This window comes from Garra rufa, chromosome 2 (assembly GCF_049309525.1).
Source record: "Garra rufa chromosome 2, GarRuf1.0, whole genome shotgun sequence".
Lineage (NCBI taxonomy): Eukaryota > Metazoa > Chordata > Actinopteri > Cypriniformes > Cyprinidae > Garra > Garra rufa.
The window spans coordinates 33,416,071-33,430,539 of NC_133362.1; the positions used below are offsets into that span (position 1 = coordinate 33,416,071).

The 14,469-nt window shown below is 38.8% G+C and overlaps 1 protein-coding gene across 4 annotated transcripts in view; it reads left to right on the forward strand.

Annotated features, from left to right (window-relative positions):
• Positions 1 to 1,307: 1,307 nt before the first annotated feature.
• The window catches only part of alms1 (ALMS1 centrosome and basal body associated protein), a 17,722-nt gene continuing 4,560 nt past the window's right edge, over positions 1,308 to 14,469 (forward strand). For all 4 annotated transcript variants that reach the window (XM_073834131.1, XM_073834133.1, XM_073834132.1 and 1 more), the window contains exons 1-10: positions 1,308 to 1,461; positions 1,556 to 1,673; positions 2,655 to 4,563; positions 6,326 to 6,485; positions 6,612 to 7,532; positions 7,642 to 7,760; positions 8,860 to 9,742; positions 9,849 to 9,968; positions 11,521 to 11,646; positions 11,757 to 12,643. In XM_073834131.1, coding sequence (XP_073690232.1) covers positions 1,341 to 1,461; positions 1,556 to 1,673; positions 2,655 to 4,563; positions 6,326 to 6,485; positions 6,612 to 7,532; positions 7,642 to 7,760; positions 8,860 to 9,742; positions 9,849 to 9,968; positions 11,521 to 11,646; positions 11,757 to 12,643 — 5,364 coding nt within the window. In that variant the 5' untranslated portion in view covers positions 1,308 to 1,340. The remainder of the gene's footprint in view (positions 1,462 to 1,555; positions 1,674 to 2,654; positions 4,564 to 6,325; positions 6,486 to 6,611; positions 7,533 to 7,641; positions 7,761 to 8,859; positions 9,743 to 9,848; positions 9,969 to 11,520; positions 11,647 to 11,756; positions 12,644 to 14,469) is intronic.

Consider the following 14,469-nt stretch of genomic DNA (forward strand, 5'->3'; position numbering starts at 1 on the left):
CTGAAAGCACCAGAGCATACTTGTATGAACTTTAAAAAAAAAGCTTTGTAGTCATCAGCTAATCAATTGCTAGCTGGTTCAGGCTAAACAAGGAGTAACGTTAGCAGTTCTTCACTGCAGAGCAAAAGTATTCTAGCAGCTGAGTGTAAATCACTCTACTAACTTGTAATGAATTGTATAATTTGTTCTGTCCTTTATAATTGATGGCAGAAGTACACACACAGGCATTTGCATATGATGCATAGATACAGGTGTGTATTGTTAATGCAGTGTGGTCCAGGACAAGTAGATGACAGAAAGAGAAATCAAACTGTCAAAATGACAAAATTAATAACGAAGAGGGGTTTTGAATACACCGGTTATAGGTTTGATAATATAAAAATACATTGAAAACATAAAATCAGATTTTTGACTAACTTAAAGTAAATTTAGATAAGTATTGAATCTAACAGATGAAATGAATAGCTAAACCAAAAAGGAAAAATGCGGTAAAATTCATCCTAAAAGTAGACATTTTTGGGTCAACTATTTCTTAAAGATTAAAGGGAGAGTTCACCCAAAAATGAAAATTTGGCCATTAGTTACTCACCTTCATGTTGTTCCAAACCCGTAAGACCTTCGTTCATTTTCGGAACACAAAGTAAGATATTTCTTTAGAAAATCCGAGAGCTTTCTGACCCTGCATAGACCGCAATGACAGACATGACTTCATTCGCACATGTGTTGCGGTACTCTCCATAATGGTGCTAGGGTGACTCGGAGGAATAAAATTGTTGAATAAGGTAGTTATTGTAGTTTTTTTGTGCAAACTATTCTCATAGATTCGTAAAATTATGGTTGAACTACTGATGTCACATGGACTATTTTGTCAATGAGAACCTTTCTGGGCCTTGAATGTATCAGTTGCATTGCTGTTTAAGGAGGGTCATAAAGCTCTCAGATTTCATCAAAAATATCTTAATTGTGTTCCGAAGATGAATGAAGGTCTTACAGGTTTGGACGGTGAGTAATTAATGACAGATTTTTCTTTTTTGGCTGAACTATCTCTTTAAGGATTTATGTACAGATAAAGAAGCCATCCCGAAGGACAAAGAGCTCTGAAGAATGCAATAAGTCTTCTAAAATGCATTAAAAAAAACTACAAATTTTATAGGCTGTGCCTGTGTGAAGGACTGTGAAAGAACCTACTGAACTACTTACTAAAAAAGTTTATCAGGTCACCGTATATTTGTCTGGCACAGGCACAAGCATCACCTTGGATACACTAGTTCCTTTTAATAAGAATGTTTTTACCTTTCCAGCCCCCTAGAGAGATTCCCTGCCAGCAGCATGGACAAAATATGCATGATTCAGAGGCTAGCAGACCGTACACAGATCCTGACAATGATGGAAGAGCAATTTGTAACACTCAGGATTCAAGCGTGCAGCCGCTCATAGACAAAACTGAGACTTTACCACTGGGTATAGAGAGCAGATGTATTTATACATTTTTCCAAAATGGAATTTGTTTATATATAATTTACTGTATAATTATTGCATTGATTTTCTTTTTCAGATTTTCAGGATAGCCAGTTGTCACCTGCACTTACCCTGCTTCCCTGCTTAGAAAAATCTCACCTTCTTTCCGACTCCACACTTTTCCAGCATACAGATGCAGAATTTGTCCCTCTTCGGTACTGTTTGCTAAGTCTTGTTCAAAATTTTCTTTACAGTGGGGGTCAAAAGTTTACATACACCTTGCATAATTTATCTATGCAAAAATTTTAATTATTTTGACCAAAATAAGAGGGATCATACAAAATGCAGGTTATGATTTTAAGATCCATCTTTTCAAACTGAGGACAACTGAGGGATTCATATGCTCACTGTTGCGCCAGAGAGAAAAAAATGCATTAGGAGCCAGGGGTGGAAACTTTTGAACAGAATGTTTGCATTTGCCTTATTTCACCTAAATATCATATGTTTTTTCATTTAGTACTGCCTTTCAGAAGCTACAGAAGATACTTACATGTTTCCTAGAAGACAAAATAAGTTACATTTACCCTGATCTTAAAATTCAAAAAGTTTACACTCCCTGAATTCATCATGTTTCCTTCTGAAGCATCTCTAAGCATTTGAACCTTCTGTAATTGTTGCATATGAGTCCCTCAGTTGTCCTCAGTGTGAAAAGATGGATCTCAAAATCATACAGTCATTGTTGGAAAGGGTTCAAATATACAAAAATGCTGATAAACCAAAGAATTTGTGGACTCTGAAAGATTTTTCTGAAGAACAGCGAGCAATTTAACTGTTCAGGACAAACAAGGGACTAATGAATAACTATCACTAAATAAAAAAATAAAAAACACAGCCATGGATTATTCAGGTAACAACACAGTATTAAGCATCAAATGTATGTAAACTTTTTAACGGTAATTTTTATACATTCAACTATTATTTTCTGATGAGGACTATTATGTTAACATCTTTTATGAGAAAAATCTTATTCAGGTCAGTACTAAATAAAAAATAATATGCATTTTGTATGATCCCTCTTAATTTGGTAAAAGAATGAACATTTTGCAGATTCTGCAAGGTGTGTGTAAACTTTTAACCTAAACTGTACCTTTTTGTATTTTTAGATAATATTATCTTAATTGTTTTTGTCTACACAGGGGATTTCCTGACTTCTCAGTTATGTCTGAGAGATGCCCCAGGACTTCAAATATAGCTGCAAGTGATGATTCCCACCTCCAAAATACTATTCATGACCAGACTGCGCTTTCCCAGCACCCGTTAGATGTACCAACAACCCTGTCAGAACGTGAAAAAAGCTGCTGTTCACTGTCCCAGCACAGCCTGTCACCTGGAGACCCTTCAAAAGGGCTTGAGGATCAAGAGAGTGTTTCATATGGTGCTGAGGAGAAAATCAACAGACATATGGAAGGAGAGGAGCGGACCACTGCTCAGCAGCTTAGTGAGGGAATGTCTCCTCGGCTCTTATTAGAGTTCAGGGAAGAGGATGTTACTGTGGCTGTTAATGACAGCAGTGATATTTCCTCTGCATCTAAACATGAGCCCCAAAACACAAACAAAACCCTTTCAGATACTTCCATGAATCTTCAAAAAGGCAGAGAGCAGCCCCAAGGTGGCTCATTGTCATTATCATCTTCATTTCAGAAGGCTGTAGATGTTTCAAATATAACCTTTCGTGATTCACGAGTGCATTCACAGCAAACAACTGACCATCTTCATGATCAGCTTCTGTCTGCAGGACAAAGAGGCTCCATCTCGGCACCAGCAAGTAGGCACCATAGTGGGAACAAAAGCTCTCATAGTGGACTATGTGTCACACCAGCTGGTGAAGGTGTGATGCATGTACCAGATCTGCAAAGAGTGCTCTGGAGCTCTGGCCATCTAACAGCAACCAATGGTTCATTCTTGAGCTCTCAGCCTGTGTCTCAGTCCACACCAGCGCTACCTCTCATAAGACCCCCACCTGCTTTGACCAAACTTTCACTCATACACTCCAAACAAGAGGCTGTTGATTCTATGGCTACATTGTCGCAAAGTAGTCACTCCAAAACTGGCTTAATTCCATCGTTGGACCTAAGCGATCATCATTCCTCTCCCATCCTCTCTCAAACAACAACTACAGTCCCTAGTGGACCTTCAGAGACTGCGCAAACAGTGTCTCACACCCATTCCATTTCAAATGAACAAGTTCCTCCTCCTGTTTTAAATCCATCTGGCTCTGATAAACCTCACTCCAACACTGGTGCAGAGATGAAAGATCAGGTTCCTCATTTGGCCCTTGGGCGAGTTCATTCTCTTCCTAGTTTGAGCTACTTACAAAAAGTAGATGCCTGGAAAGCTAATCAAAGTTCTAGCAGGTCATTTTATGATAATTTATCACTACAGGGATTTGATGGGGTGTCACCTAAGAAAAAAACACAGGATGTGGTGTCTGACACACTTAATCACATGCTTTCTCGAGATACGCGTCTGACATTTGGTGCTAATCCCAGCTCACAAATGACTCATGCAATTTCCTCTTCTCAGTCTGGAAGTGGCTCACCACGTCGGGTGGATGTAGTTGGGACGGGTGCGTGTAGAGGACAAGCATCTGAGTCACCTGTCAATCGTTCACAATCTCACTCCTCCCTGAGCTCTGTGGTAACCTCTATTCATAGAGACATTGGTACACACAATCAGCAAGTTAAAGTGACACAATCTGATGACATTATTCCAGCTACCAGATCATTGGACTATCAGTCATCGTTAGTTTCAGGTGTAAGGGGTGAAGGAAGGAATAGCTTAGCTCCTCACATGGATAAAAGCTCAGTCAAGATGTCTCCTCTCTTTAGTCTGGGTCGCTTCAGTGATGTGTCATCAAGCCTCAATATGAGCAGCACGCTCTCCAGTTCTCAAGGCAGTTACCGTGGTGAACAGAGTATGCGGGCGTCAGTGGGAGCTGCCTCTTCTGTAGTGAGTCTTGAGGTTGATAATTATGCACCCTACTGGACTTCCAGACCTGCGTCTCCTCCTCACACTAGGGAATTCAACATTGAAGACAGGATCCCTGTAAGTCTGCAGTGCAGTAAAAGAACTAGTAGGATGCACTTAAAGTCATTTAATTTTCTAAGATGTTTTCGAACAAACTGTCTTAATTCGATCTTCCAGTTGATCCAATCATTTACATGAGTGATTTTTGTCATTTATAAAGCCTGATAGATATTTTATCATTAGGAATTTAAGCACGTAGCGCTGAAACCCTGTTGTAACTGTCAGAATGGCCAAGGATCAGAAATCTCCACGTTAAACTGATTAGGCATGGTAGTACTCGCACCATGTGAGTGACAGTGGTGCTACAACAATCAGAAGTACGAAATCACTCACAACTCCAACTTGTTAGCTGTAGGCTCAAGTGTCTTATGTCGTTGAAGTCCTTGGCTCACAACGGACAAAACACACAGATTCGATCAGCAAAATTTCTGGGTATTTTGAATTTTTTTTAAAACCTACATCTGCGAACTAGTCCTAGGTTCTTCACTTGATTGGAGCCAAACCAGTACAGAAAGATTCTCTGGAGAGTTAATATCAATATATATATATATATTTTTTAAAGTTGAATTTCACTCCAAAACGTTCATAAGAGGCAAAGCCTTTTATTTTACTAAAACTACTTGCCTACCTATAACTCTTGCATGGAAAGAGATATTTTTGCCATACTCTGAACATGTATGTAATCTGAGGTCACAAATAAAAAAGAGGAGTTGGTGGTGCTATAACGGAAAAACATTAAAACGGCTATAAATATGCACGTTAGTCTGATTGGCTTGAAAATTTGGTATGCAGTGTCTTTGTCCAAAGTGCCACAAATGTCTCTGAAGACATTTGCGTATCTCAAAAAACATGGCTGCAAACGGCCAATAAATTTTGAGCACCTAGGTACTGTTAACGAGTTTTATCAAAGTCCCTTTCAAGGAAAGTCTGTTCACTCGGGCAGCTCATATAAGACCAAGTCCCAGCTAAATGAATGTTGTTTCTTGTGCTCAAATAGTGTTTAAAAAGCTTGTTTTTCAGGCTAGACCAGCCAGTGCGCATATGACTGTGCATGTGCATAGGCTGGTCTAGCCTTAAACGGCCACTGCAGTGATGCAATGACTTATTCTGCCATATTGCAGGTTGCTGTTTCTCCCATGCATAAGTATAGGAGTGAACTGTCTTTGTACTTCTATAGTCTTTGGTTTTATGCCTCTGTAATCACGTGGTGTTTCACACATCCACACAATATTTATAACATTTGATAGATCTTCTCATACTGAGCAACTTTGCTTCAAGAACCACTGCTGTCAATCAAATCGTTCATTAAATAATCTTGATCATTTAAAAAACCTACTTTGGCAAGCTAGTCCTAGGTTTTTCATTCAACCTCAGTATAACCACTGCAGCACAATTCACTGCACTAAAAAGATGTTAAACTTTACCCTTTGGGTAGCTATAACAGGGTTGTTTAGAATACGGGGCGTGTCCAAATATACCCAAAAGTTTATACATCCTAAATGAAAACTCAAAACTTCACAAAACTAGGTGAGCACATGCAACAGATGATTCTAAACAAGCATGAACATTTTTGTAGAGATCGGACCATAGGTGGTGCTATAACAGTATACGTTATAACAGTATATAAACATGAAATTTCTATGATAAATTACCTGGTTACAGGCTTGCTAAATAATATGTAATGTCTTTTTCATAGGTGCTTAAATGCCCTAAAATTACTTGAACACTGATCATCGCTGCTTGCTGCTATATTTCAGTTTTATATGTTTTTGTTTAATAGGTGTACCTCTTAAATTTGGGTATCGACCAATCACCTTCAACAATCTTAAATCCATTTACTCGTCGAGGACCAATCAGAGAGCCTGAATTCTCTCCTACTGACTTATGTACCATCAAAGGCTCCATAGGAACACCAACCAAAAGCACACAGCCATCTGAAGGTGAGCCAAAGACATTTAACATCTTTGTACACTATTAAAATGATTGAGTTAAGCTATTCTTGGTTTTATTAGTATGGTGTATCTGGTCATATTATAATGATGTATGTTTGTTTTCTGTGTGTATAGTTGACAGTCTTCAGAAGGAGACATTTTCCAGTTCTAGTCAGCTCTCAGCTGACTCCAGTGCATCTGTCACACACCGATTGTCAGTGCATGAGCAAGGCCAAACAGCCAGTGACAGAACTGCAACTTTACATCCTTCGTCAAACCTGCAGCACTCCGATGCTCCACAAAGTGAAGGAAGCTTTGGCCCTCTAAGTCAACTCAGTTCAGAATCTGCACCTCCTTCAGGTCCCAGAGAAGTGGTAAAGGAGGATGATGACTCGTTCGTAGGCTCTGGCACACTACATGAAATCAGACGTCTGCTGGGCCGAGCAGAAAGCCTTGTTTCTGGTCGATCCTCTCTAACTTCCTCTCCCGGCTCACACCGCCTCTCAGAGAGTGACACATCCCTTGTTTCACAAGGACGAAACATTCAAGGTTATTACAATGACACATCACTATCAGCTGGTGGGAACTCCTTACTGCTGACTCGCTCTTCATCAGATTCGGCATTGAAAGGAAGCTTGTCGTCCTCCCAAGGACCACAGCAGATTGACCGCACAACTGTAGAGCCTACCGCTCTCTCTTTGAGCAGAGAGGAAAGTTTGAAGTCACGTGACCTCTGTGAGACTCCACGACGGGCTGAACCTGAGGGCTGCAATGCAGCAGACCCAGATAAGGCAAAGCCACCTACATCCACATCTTCCATGCAGATGAATGTTCCTTCGATAGCAGGGAACCCTCCACAGGACCAGGCTGAGGGGGCTGCGATCGGCTCTTCTGAGAATTCGTCTCATGTCTCAGCTGAGGTTGAAAGCATGAGTGACAGTAGCAGCGAGAGTTCATTGGCTGCCAGAGTTGCCAAGCTCCTGCAGAGTGAGTCACCTGTTTCTATGGTTACAAGCCGACCTAGCACCAGTGATCCAGAAGATAGCCGTGCCCGAGGTAAACATATTGATGTTATAGTCATATACAGGTTTTGTCAGTGCCAGCTTTTCTTAAATTGTCAGTGGTTTGTACACTGTGGATGACTGAATTTGGTCTGTCTCTTTAGAATGGATCCTGATGAAGGTTTCTGGCCGTCGATGTGAAAGTTTAGAACTAAATGCAGAGGACAGAGAGAGAATTGAAGACATCAAAAGAGAGCTTCTACTGAACACCAAATACACCAAGGTAACATCCATACGCCAACACAGAAAGGTTTGCTGTTTTGTCAGCAGTTTTACTGACTTGCTTATGTAGGTCAATCTGTCTGACAGACTTTGGATATCTCAAATAAATATCACTAGGGATGTACAATAAACTGGTAACATACTGGTTTTAAAATTTTGATTGGTGTTGGTCGATATTGGATATTTAATTGTGTATGCTCGGTGTAGTTAATTTTTAATAACACAAGTAGTTTAACCCTGTGAAAGCTAACATGAAATACCTGTTTGTTTTGTTTATTGAACCTTTAGACAAAATATACAAAAACATGAGGCTTTTATGACTCATATAGTATCGTATAGAAGAGTATGGAGCTCATACTCACAAGGAGGGAAAAAACACTTGAGCAAAAATATATAGCTAATATTTATATAGCCATAAAATAAGATGAAAATCTGATAGCTTGTAAATCTGTGAGATCCTAATAACAGTATACCAGACTACTTACTTAAACACTCTGTATCTCTGAAAAATATGTCTTAGATTATATTTAATACTAACTAAATGCTTAGTTTTATGATCAAAACTCAGTACTTTAAAGGGATAGTTCACCCAAAAATGAAAATTCTGTCATTAATTACTTACCCTCATGTTGTTTGAAACCTATAACACCTTCGTTCATGTTCAGTACACAAATTAAGATAATTTTGCTGAAATCCGAGAGCTTTCTGACCCTGCATAGATGGCAACTTTTTTTAAAATTAATTTAGACAAAGAAAGATTTTTAATATGGCCCACTTATCAGTAATTAAATAAAATGAAACCATTATGATCATTTTAAGGCAGAATTTTAATATCCTTAATATCACACTTAAGGGCGAATCTGAAATAATGTGAGTTTTGTTTCTGGTGTGGCAGACTGCATTATGGAAAGTCCTGATAGAGAGTTTTCAAGGTAAAGCTGTTGTTTGCGTTTGTGTGACTTTTTCTATGCTCTCATGTTTGCAGTGTTTCTAATGAATCTCCTTCCCACGTCTTATCTTCTTCCGACAGTCCTCCCCAACCCTGGCTCTTATCAGTAACAACACTTCTTGTTCTTTTTCTTTTTCGCTTTGTTTCTCAGTGGAGCTCAGATTCTGAAGGCAGTGCTCAATCAAGTGTTGGTTCTGAACCTCAGCTGACGAAAGGCTTTGTTGGACTGGGTAAAATGGAGAATCATAACCTAGATCAGCGACAGAAAGTCGATCCAAAACCTTCAAACACAGTTCCATTTTACACTCCTATACAACAGGATCTAGAGGCCAAAGTTCAGCAGATCGCCCTTAGAGAGGGGCTCAGCTCCCAGCCTTTTACTTCTATTACTATAGCAACCACTCGCCGCACTCCATCTCCACAGTCACCGTCACATTATCCTATCACTGAGGAAATGGACAATATTAGCTCTGTCCATGAGACTTCAGAGAGCACAGGCCAAATGAGACTTATACCTAATGTATCTGGCAGAGAAAAAGAGACTGCGAGAGAGGGACGACATAGAGAAGAAAAGGACAGAGATGAAATGACAGATGACAACAAAGAGAACATTGTGTCGAATGATCCCCAGAGTGTCCAAAGAATACCTCACATGGACTATACTGTCACAGACAGTAACCAGATATTTTCCAGTGCTGCGTCGGGCTTAACCTTGGACAAGACATCCCACCTCTCTCATGTGCACCTCACCTTATCACCCAAACCCAAACATCAGTCCAATCCAAACTACTTAAGCAGACTATCCAGTCAAAACCTCTGTAAAGATGTCCCAACTCAAACACCTATGTTGTCAAACAGGACTGATGAACATCTACATTCCATACGCCGAATTTCAACATCAAACTATAGTAGATCATATGAATACAGAGAGCCAGTTCAAGGCCAGAATGCACACATACAGGCCAGATACCCACAAACCTTTGCTCCCTCTCAGAGGCTGGCTGGGACATCGAGATCTCTCTCTGTTCAAGCAGGTATATGATCTTGGCTACATTTTATTCATATATGCTTTTCAGTGGCATTTGATATTGGTAAATTAGTCAATTTATTATTATTATTTTTAATATATACTTTCTGTAGCTGTTCCTGCCCTGTTGCCATATAAACCTCATGGAAGCTCCGAGCTGTTCTACATCCCACAAGCTGATTCAGAGCTTTCTCCTGGTCGCTCTGACACAACTGTAGAAAGCTCTCATCCTGGTATGTCACACAGAGCTATACTTATTACACTACAGAATCCTACATAACATTACCATCGTATATGGAATGTGACCAAAATTGCTGTTTTGGTTATATGGCTACTTACCAAATAAATAGACATGAATATTGATTTGAGTCAGGAAATTGTGTGCTAGGGCTAATTGACCCTTCGTAGGGAGTTTAATTGACAGGCGGTCTGACCAATCATAACACTGAATCTGCCATTTTGTCTGACAAACAAAATGGACAGGAGAGTAGATTATCATCGGTGGAATTGAACTTTGAAAAATGGTGTGTATTGACGTTAGGGCTGCATGATTAATCGAATGCGATTTCCATGCACATTTTGTCAGTAAAGATGGTTTTATAATCAGCAGTAAATTTCCATCACCTGCTTTCAGATGGAGCAGTATTTACTACACAGAGCCGTAGTTGATGGGTTACGCAAAAAAAAAAAAATTGCAGACAATATTATTGCGTGATTATGAAATCAAAGAAAACATTTGCAATGATGGCTTTTTGCATAGCTTCTCAATTAAATATGGCTCTGTGTAGTAAATGGTGCTTTATCGGAAAGCATGTGAAAAACCACATTTAATAACGTGTTTACTCCAAACTCACTTAATAACGTCAGTCGAGTGTTTGAAATAATTCCTTCTGTGAGATGATGTGGCTTCTTACACAGAATATTTCATAGTATTATAAGTAGTGATAAAGGCATTGCATTATAAATTGTATCAATTCGTATCGCGAATCTTGAAAATTTGATTCAAATCAGGACTTTGTGGTGCGTTTCGCAAATCATTTGATTTAGATCAGAACTTCGGAGTGGGTTTGTGAATCATTTCACAAATTGAATGATTTGTGATCCTCGCTCTGAGTCCTGATCTAAAATGATGGCTCGCGAATCATTAATTGTGGACTAAAATATTTATTTTTAAAATTTGAAAAGCATTGTTTGATAAGTGAAATCTCTGTTTGAAGTTCTTGAAAATCAAAAAAGTAGTGCTTGAAAAGTCCTTGAATGTCCTGGAACTTCATTTTACAGTGTCTGTACGAATCCTTTTTAGAGCTGACTCAAAGTTCGTATTCAGATCTGCCTCCATGGCAAACAATCGATTGAACCAAATCTCTGTCATACTTTTTTAATAACATTACTTTATGGATCACTCAGTTGTACAAAGGAAATTACAATATAAATCTTGAGGACACTATATACATATTTGAAGAATGCCTCATTAACTTTTAATTTATGTCTTCCTGTTTTGTCTCACAGAGATCTGATTTTTTTTTTTAAAGCCAAATTTGTCTTACATAATCAGTGATTAAGCATAAGTGGGTTTTTACTTGCACCTCTACTGGCCCCTCCCCCCGAGTCTTGCAGATGGTCCACGCTCTCACCCAGTCCTGCATTATTCATAGTCTTTGTCCATGAGAAAGACAATCCAGCAACACAAGCCTCATCTGATCCACATGCCAAACCCTTTTGGGCCCCTGCTTCAGTGCTGTTTGATCTCATGCTCTCTCCTGTTTTCTCTCGCTCCCTTTGCAGGTTCTGATGATGCTGTCCCTCCACACTTCAATATAGACATTTTAGGCTCTAGAGAGCTAGAAGACAACGTAATAACACCAAAACACAAAGAAGGCATCTACAGTAAGAGGGCCAGTATGAAGAGAGGTAAGATGCACAATAGTGTTTCTGTTAGTTGTACAGTATTTGCTGAATTTAATAAATAGTTAACAAAAAATGAAATAACATCATATCTTCTTTGTCTATCCCACTGTCAGTTTCCACTGTGTCTGGAAATGGTCTTCCAGAATCAGTAGCCACTTTTGCTGACCAAAATGACAATACTGCTTATGAAGTTTATGTTTCTGAGAAGAACACAGACACTGTTGGCATAGATGAGGAGTATAAAGATGAGGAAGAAAATTTTGTTCCCTTACACATGGAGGCAGACTACAGCACAGATGATGTGCTTCTTCACAGCAGCATCATGCAGGAGCCTAAATTTCCTCTAGAACCACACCATTTACCTTCTCAGCCAATCAGAAAGTCCTACAGGGGGAACAAGAAAAAGCATGACAGAACACCTCATGATGTTAGCATGGAGATTAGCAGTTCTCTGGACCAGCTGTGGCGGCGCTTCAGTGAAAAATGGAGCATGGAGGAGACACAACCGACTAACGATGGAGAGACATCTCTGCTTGATAGACTAGAGCGTCTATCTCGCCTCATTCACAATACCACTCCAACAGACCAAAATATACAGTCACAGAGCAGGAAAGAACAGTATTACAGGGGGAGTGATCGAGATCGAGAGGATGGGGCCACAGAGAGAAAAGAGCAAAGAGAAAGTGTCCAGTTAGAAGTGGCTCCACGACATGCTTGGCCTGAGCATGAAGAGAGTCAGAAGAGAGTGCGTCGCTATCCTGCTGAAAGAGATGAGTCTGCGAGTGTGGAGACAAGCAGTAGTGTGTCCACCATTGACACAGAGCGGCTGCTGCGTGCTTTTGGACCTCAACGGGTCACCAGTAAGGGACTGAAAAGTAGTGACAGCTTGCTCAGACTTCACAACACCATCAATACGCAGAAAACTGGCCGAAGGAAAGCCAGTACTAAACATGCTGCTGTCTCTGTTGCTACCGATGACGTGAGCACGGATGACTCCACAGTAAGACATGACTTAATTTAATTATTTTATACATACTATTTAGCTTCTTAGTTTTGAAAGATCGTTAACAAATTGTGAGATGCTACATTGTTACATTGTTGCTTCTTTGCTTTGAAAATATGTCTTAAAATGATATTTTTTTTCAAACAAGAGAAACAATAATTTCCACAAACACACTGTAGCTTGATTTATAGGAAACCCCAGGTATTGAGACTTGTATGGCTTAATATAACGCAATTGTCTCTTACTGAAATATGTAGTAGAAAACACATAAAAGATTTATGTTATTTTAAAAAAATCCACATAGTTTATTACATATGGGGCTATACCATTATTTTGTTTACATAAAAAATGGTTGCAATCTGTGAGCTACCTCTTGCTATTTTTACCACAACACAATTTGTGGTAATATTCAGTGGAAGGGCAACAAGTGAAGCGATGAAAGTCTTCACTGCTTTCCTAATGATAAGAAGAGGAGGAAAGAATGGGAAGATGCCCTTGGACAAAATAAAGAAGACCACGTCTTTGTTCTCTCCACTTTAGCCCTGATTTCTTTGAAGCTTTTAGTGGACCCCAGCTACTGAAAGAGCTTACGAACTGCAGAGACAAGTAATGCTAGATGCCATCCTGGCAGGATGTAAACGTGTCGACGCTTGTCATGACGCCGCAGCCACTGAAGGAGTTTCTCAATGCGGATTTCACTCCATATCCGGGGGCGTTTAGACTTGTTGTGGATGAAAAACGATGGTACAGCATTTGGTTTAAGCCTATGCTTATATCCTTTGCCAATTGTAAGCTCCTTCTGTAGCTGTGGTTATCATATCAGTATTGTTTTACAAATTGGAATGTCAGTAGCTCACCGAGTCCAACGATTTCACGGCATCAAAATAATGGTGCCCCCCATTTCAGTAAGGAACATTATATTAAGCAATACAAGTCTTTTAAAACAGAGCTAAAATCTGGTAATAATGTTCATTTTTGTTCACTAATAGCACAATGCATACTATCAAACAGCAATATTTACCTGCATAAACTACCATTCAACATTTTGAGGTCGGTAGGAATTTGATGTTTTTGTTCGCTTATGCTCACTAATGGTGCATTCCTTTAATCAAAAACTCAGGGAAAACAGTAATATTGTAAAATATTGTTACAATTTAAAACTGTTTTCTATTTTAATACATTTTAAAATGTAATTAATTCCTGTGATGCAAAGCTCAATTTTTTTTTTAATCATTTCTCCAGTCTTCAGTGTCACATGATTCTTCAGAAATTATTCTAGTATGCTAATTTATGTTCAAGAAGCAATAATATTGTCGATGTTGCTTAATATTTTTTTTTCATGAAGATAAATTTCAAGAACATATATTAGACAAATCTTTTGTAACATAAACATCTTTATTATCACTTTTGATAAATTTGATGAATCCTTGCTGAATAAAAGTATTTAAAATGGTCTAAAAAAACAAACAAAAAATCTTACTGACCCCAAACTTTTGAAAGATTTTTACTAAAACGTTTTTAATGTGTGAAAAATGCCGCTTTTTAGCGCCATGTGCTGACTTTAATCAACATTTTTGAATAGTGATGCAAAGATTTATTGAATAAGAGTTTTAAATCAATTAATTCAAATGATCCGTTTTAAATGATTAATAGAAATGCTATTTTATTCATCATCTCACAAGAAAGACTAGGAGAGGTTGCAAAACTAATTTAATGACATTATCTGGGGAGAATGTCACACAATGGCTAAAAACTGCATTATTAATTTTATACTGTCAACAAAGAAATTACATGTATCATGTATGTGTACAATATATATATAT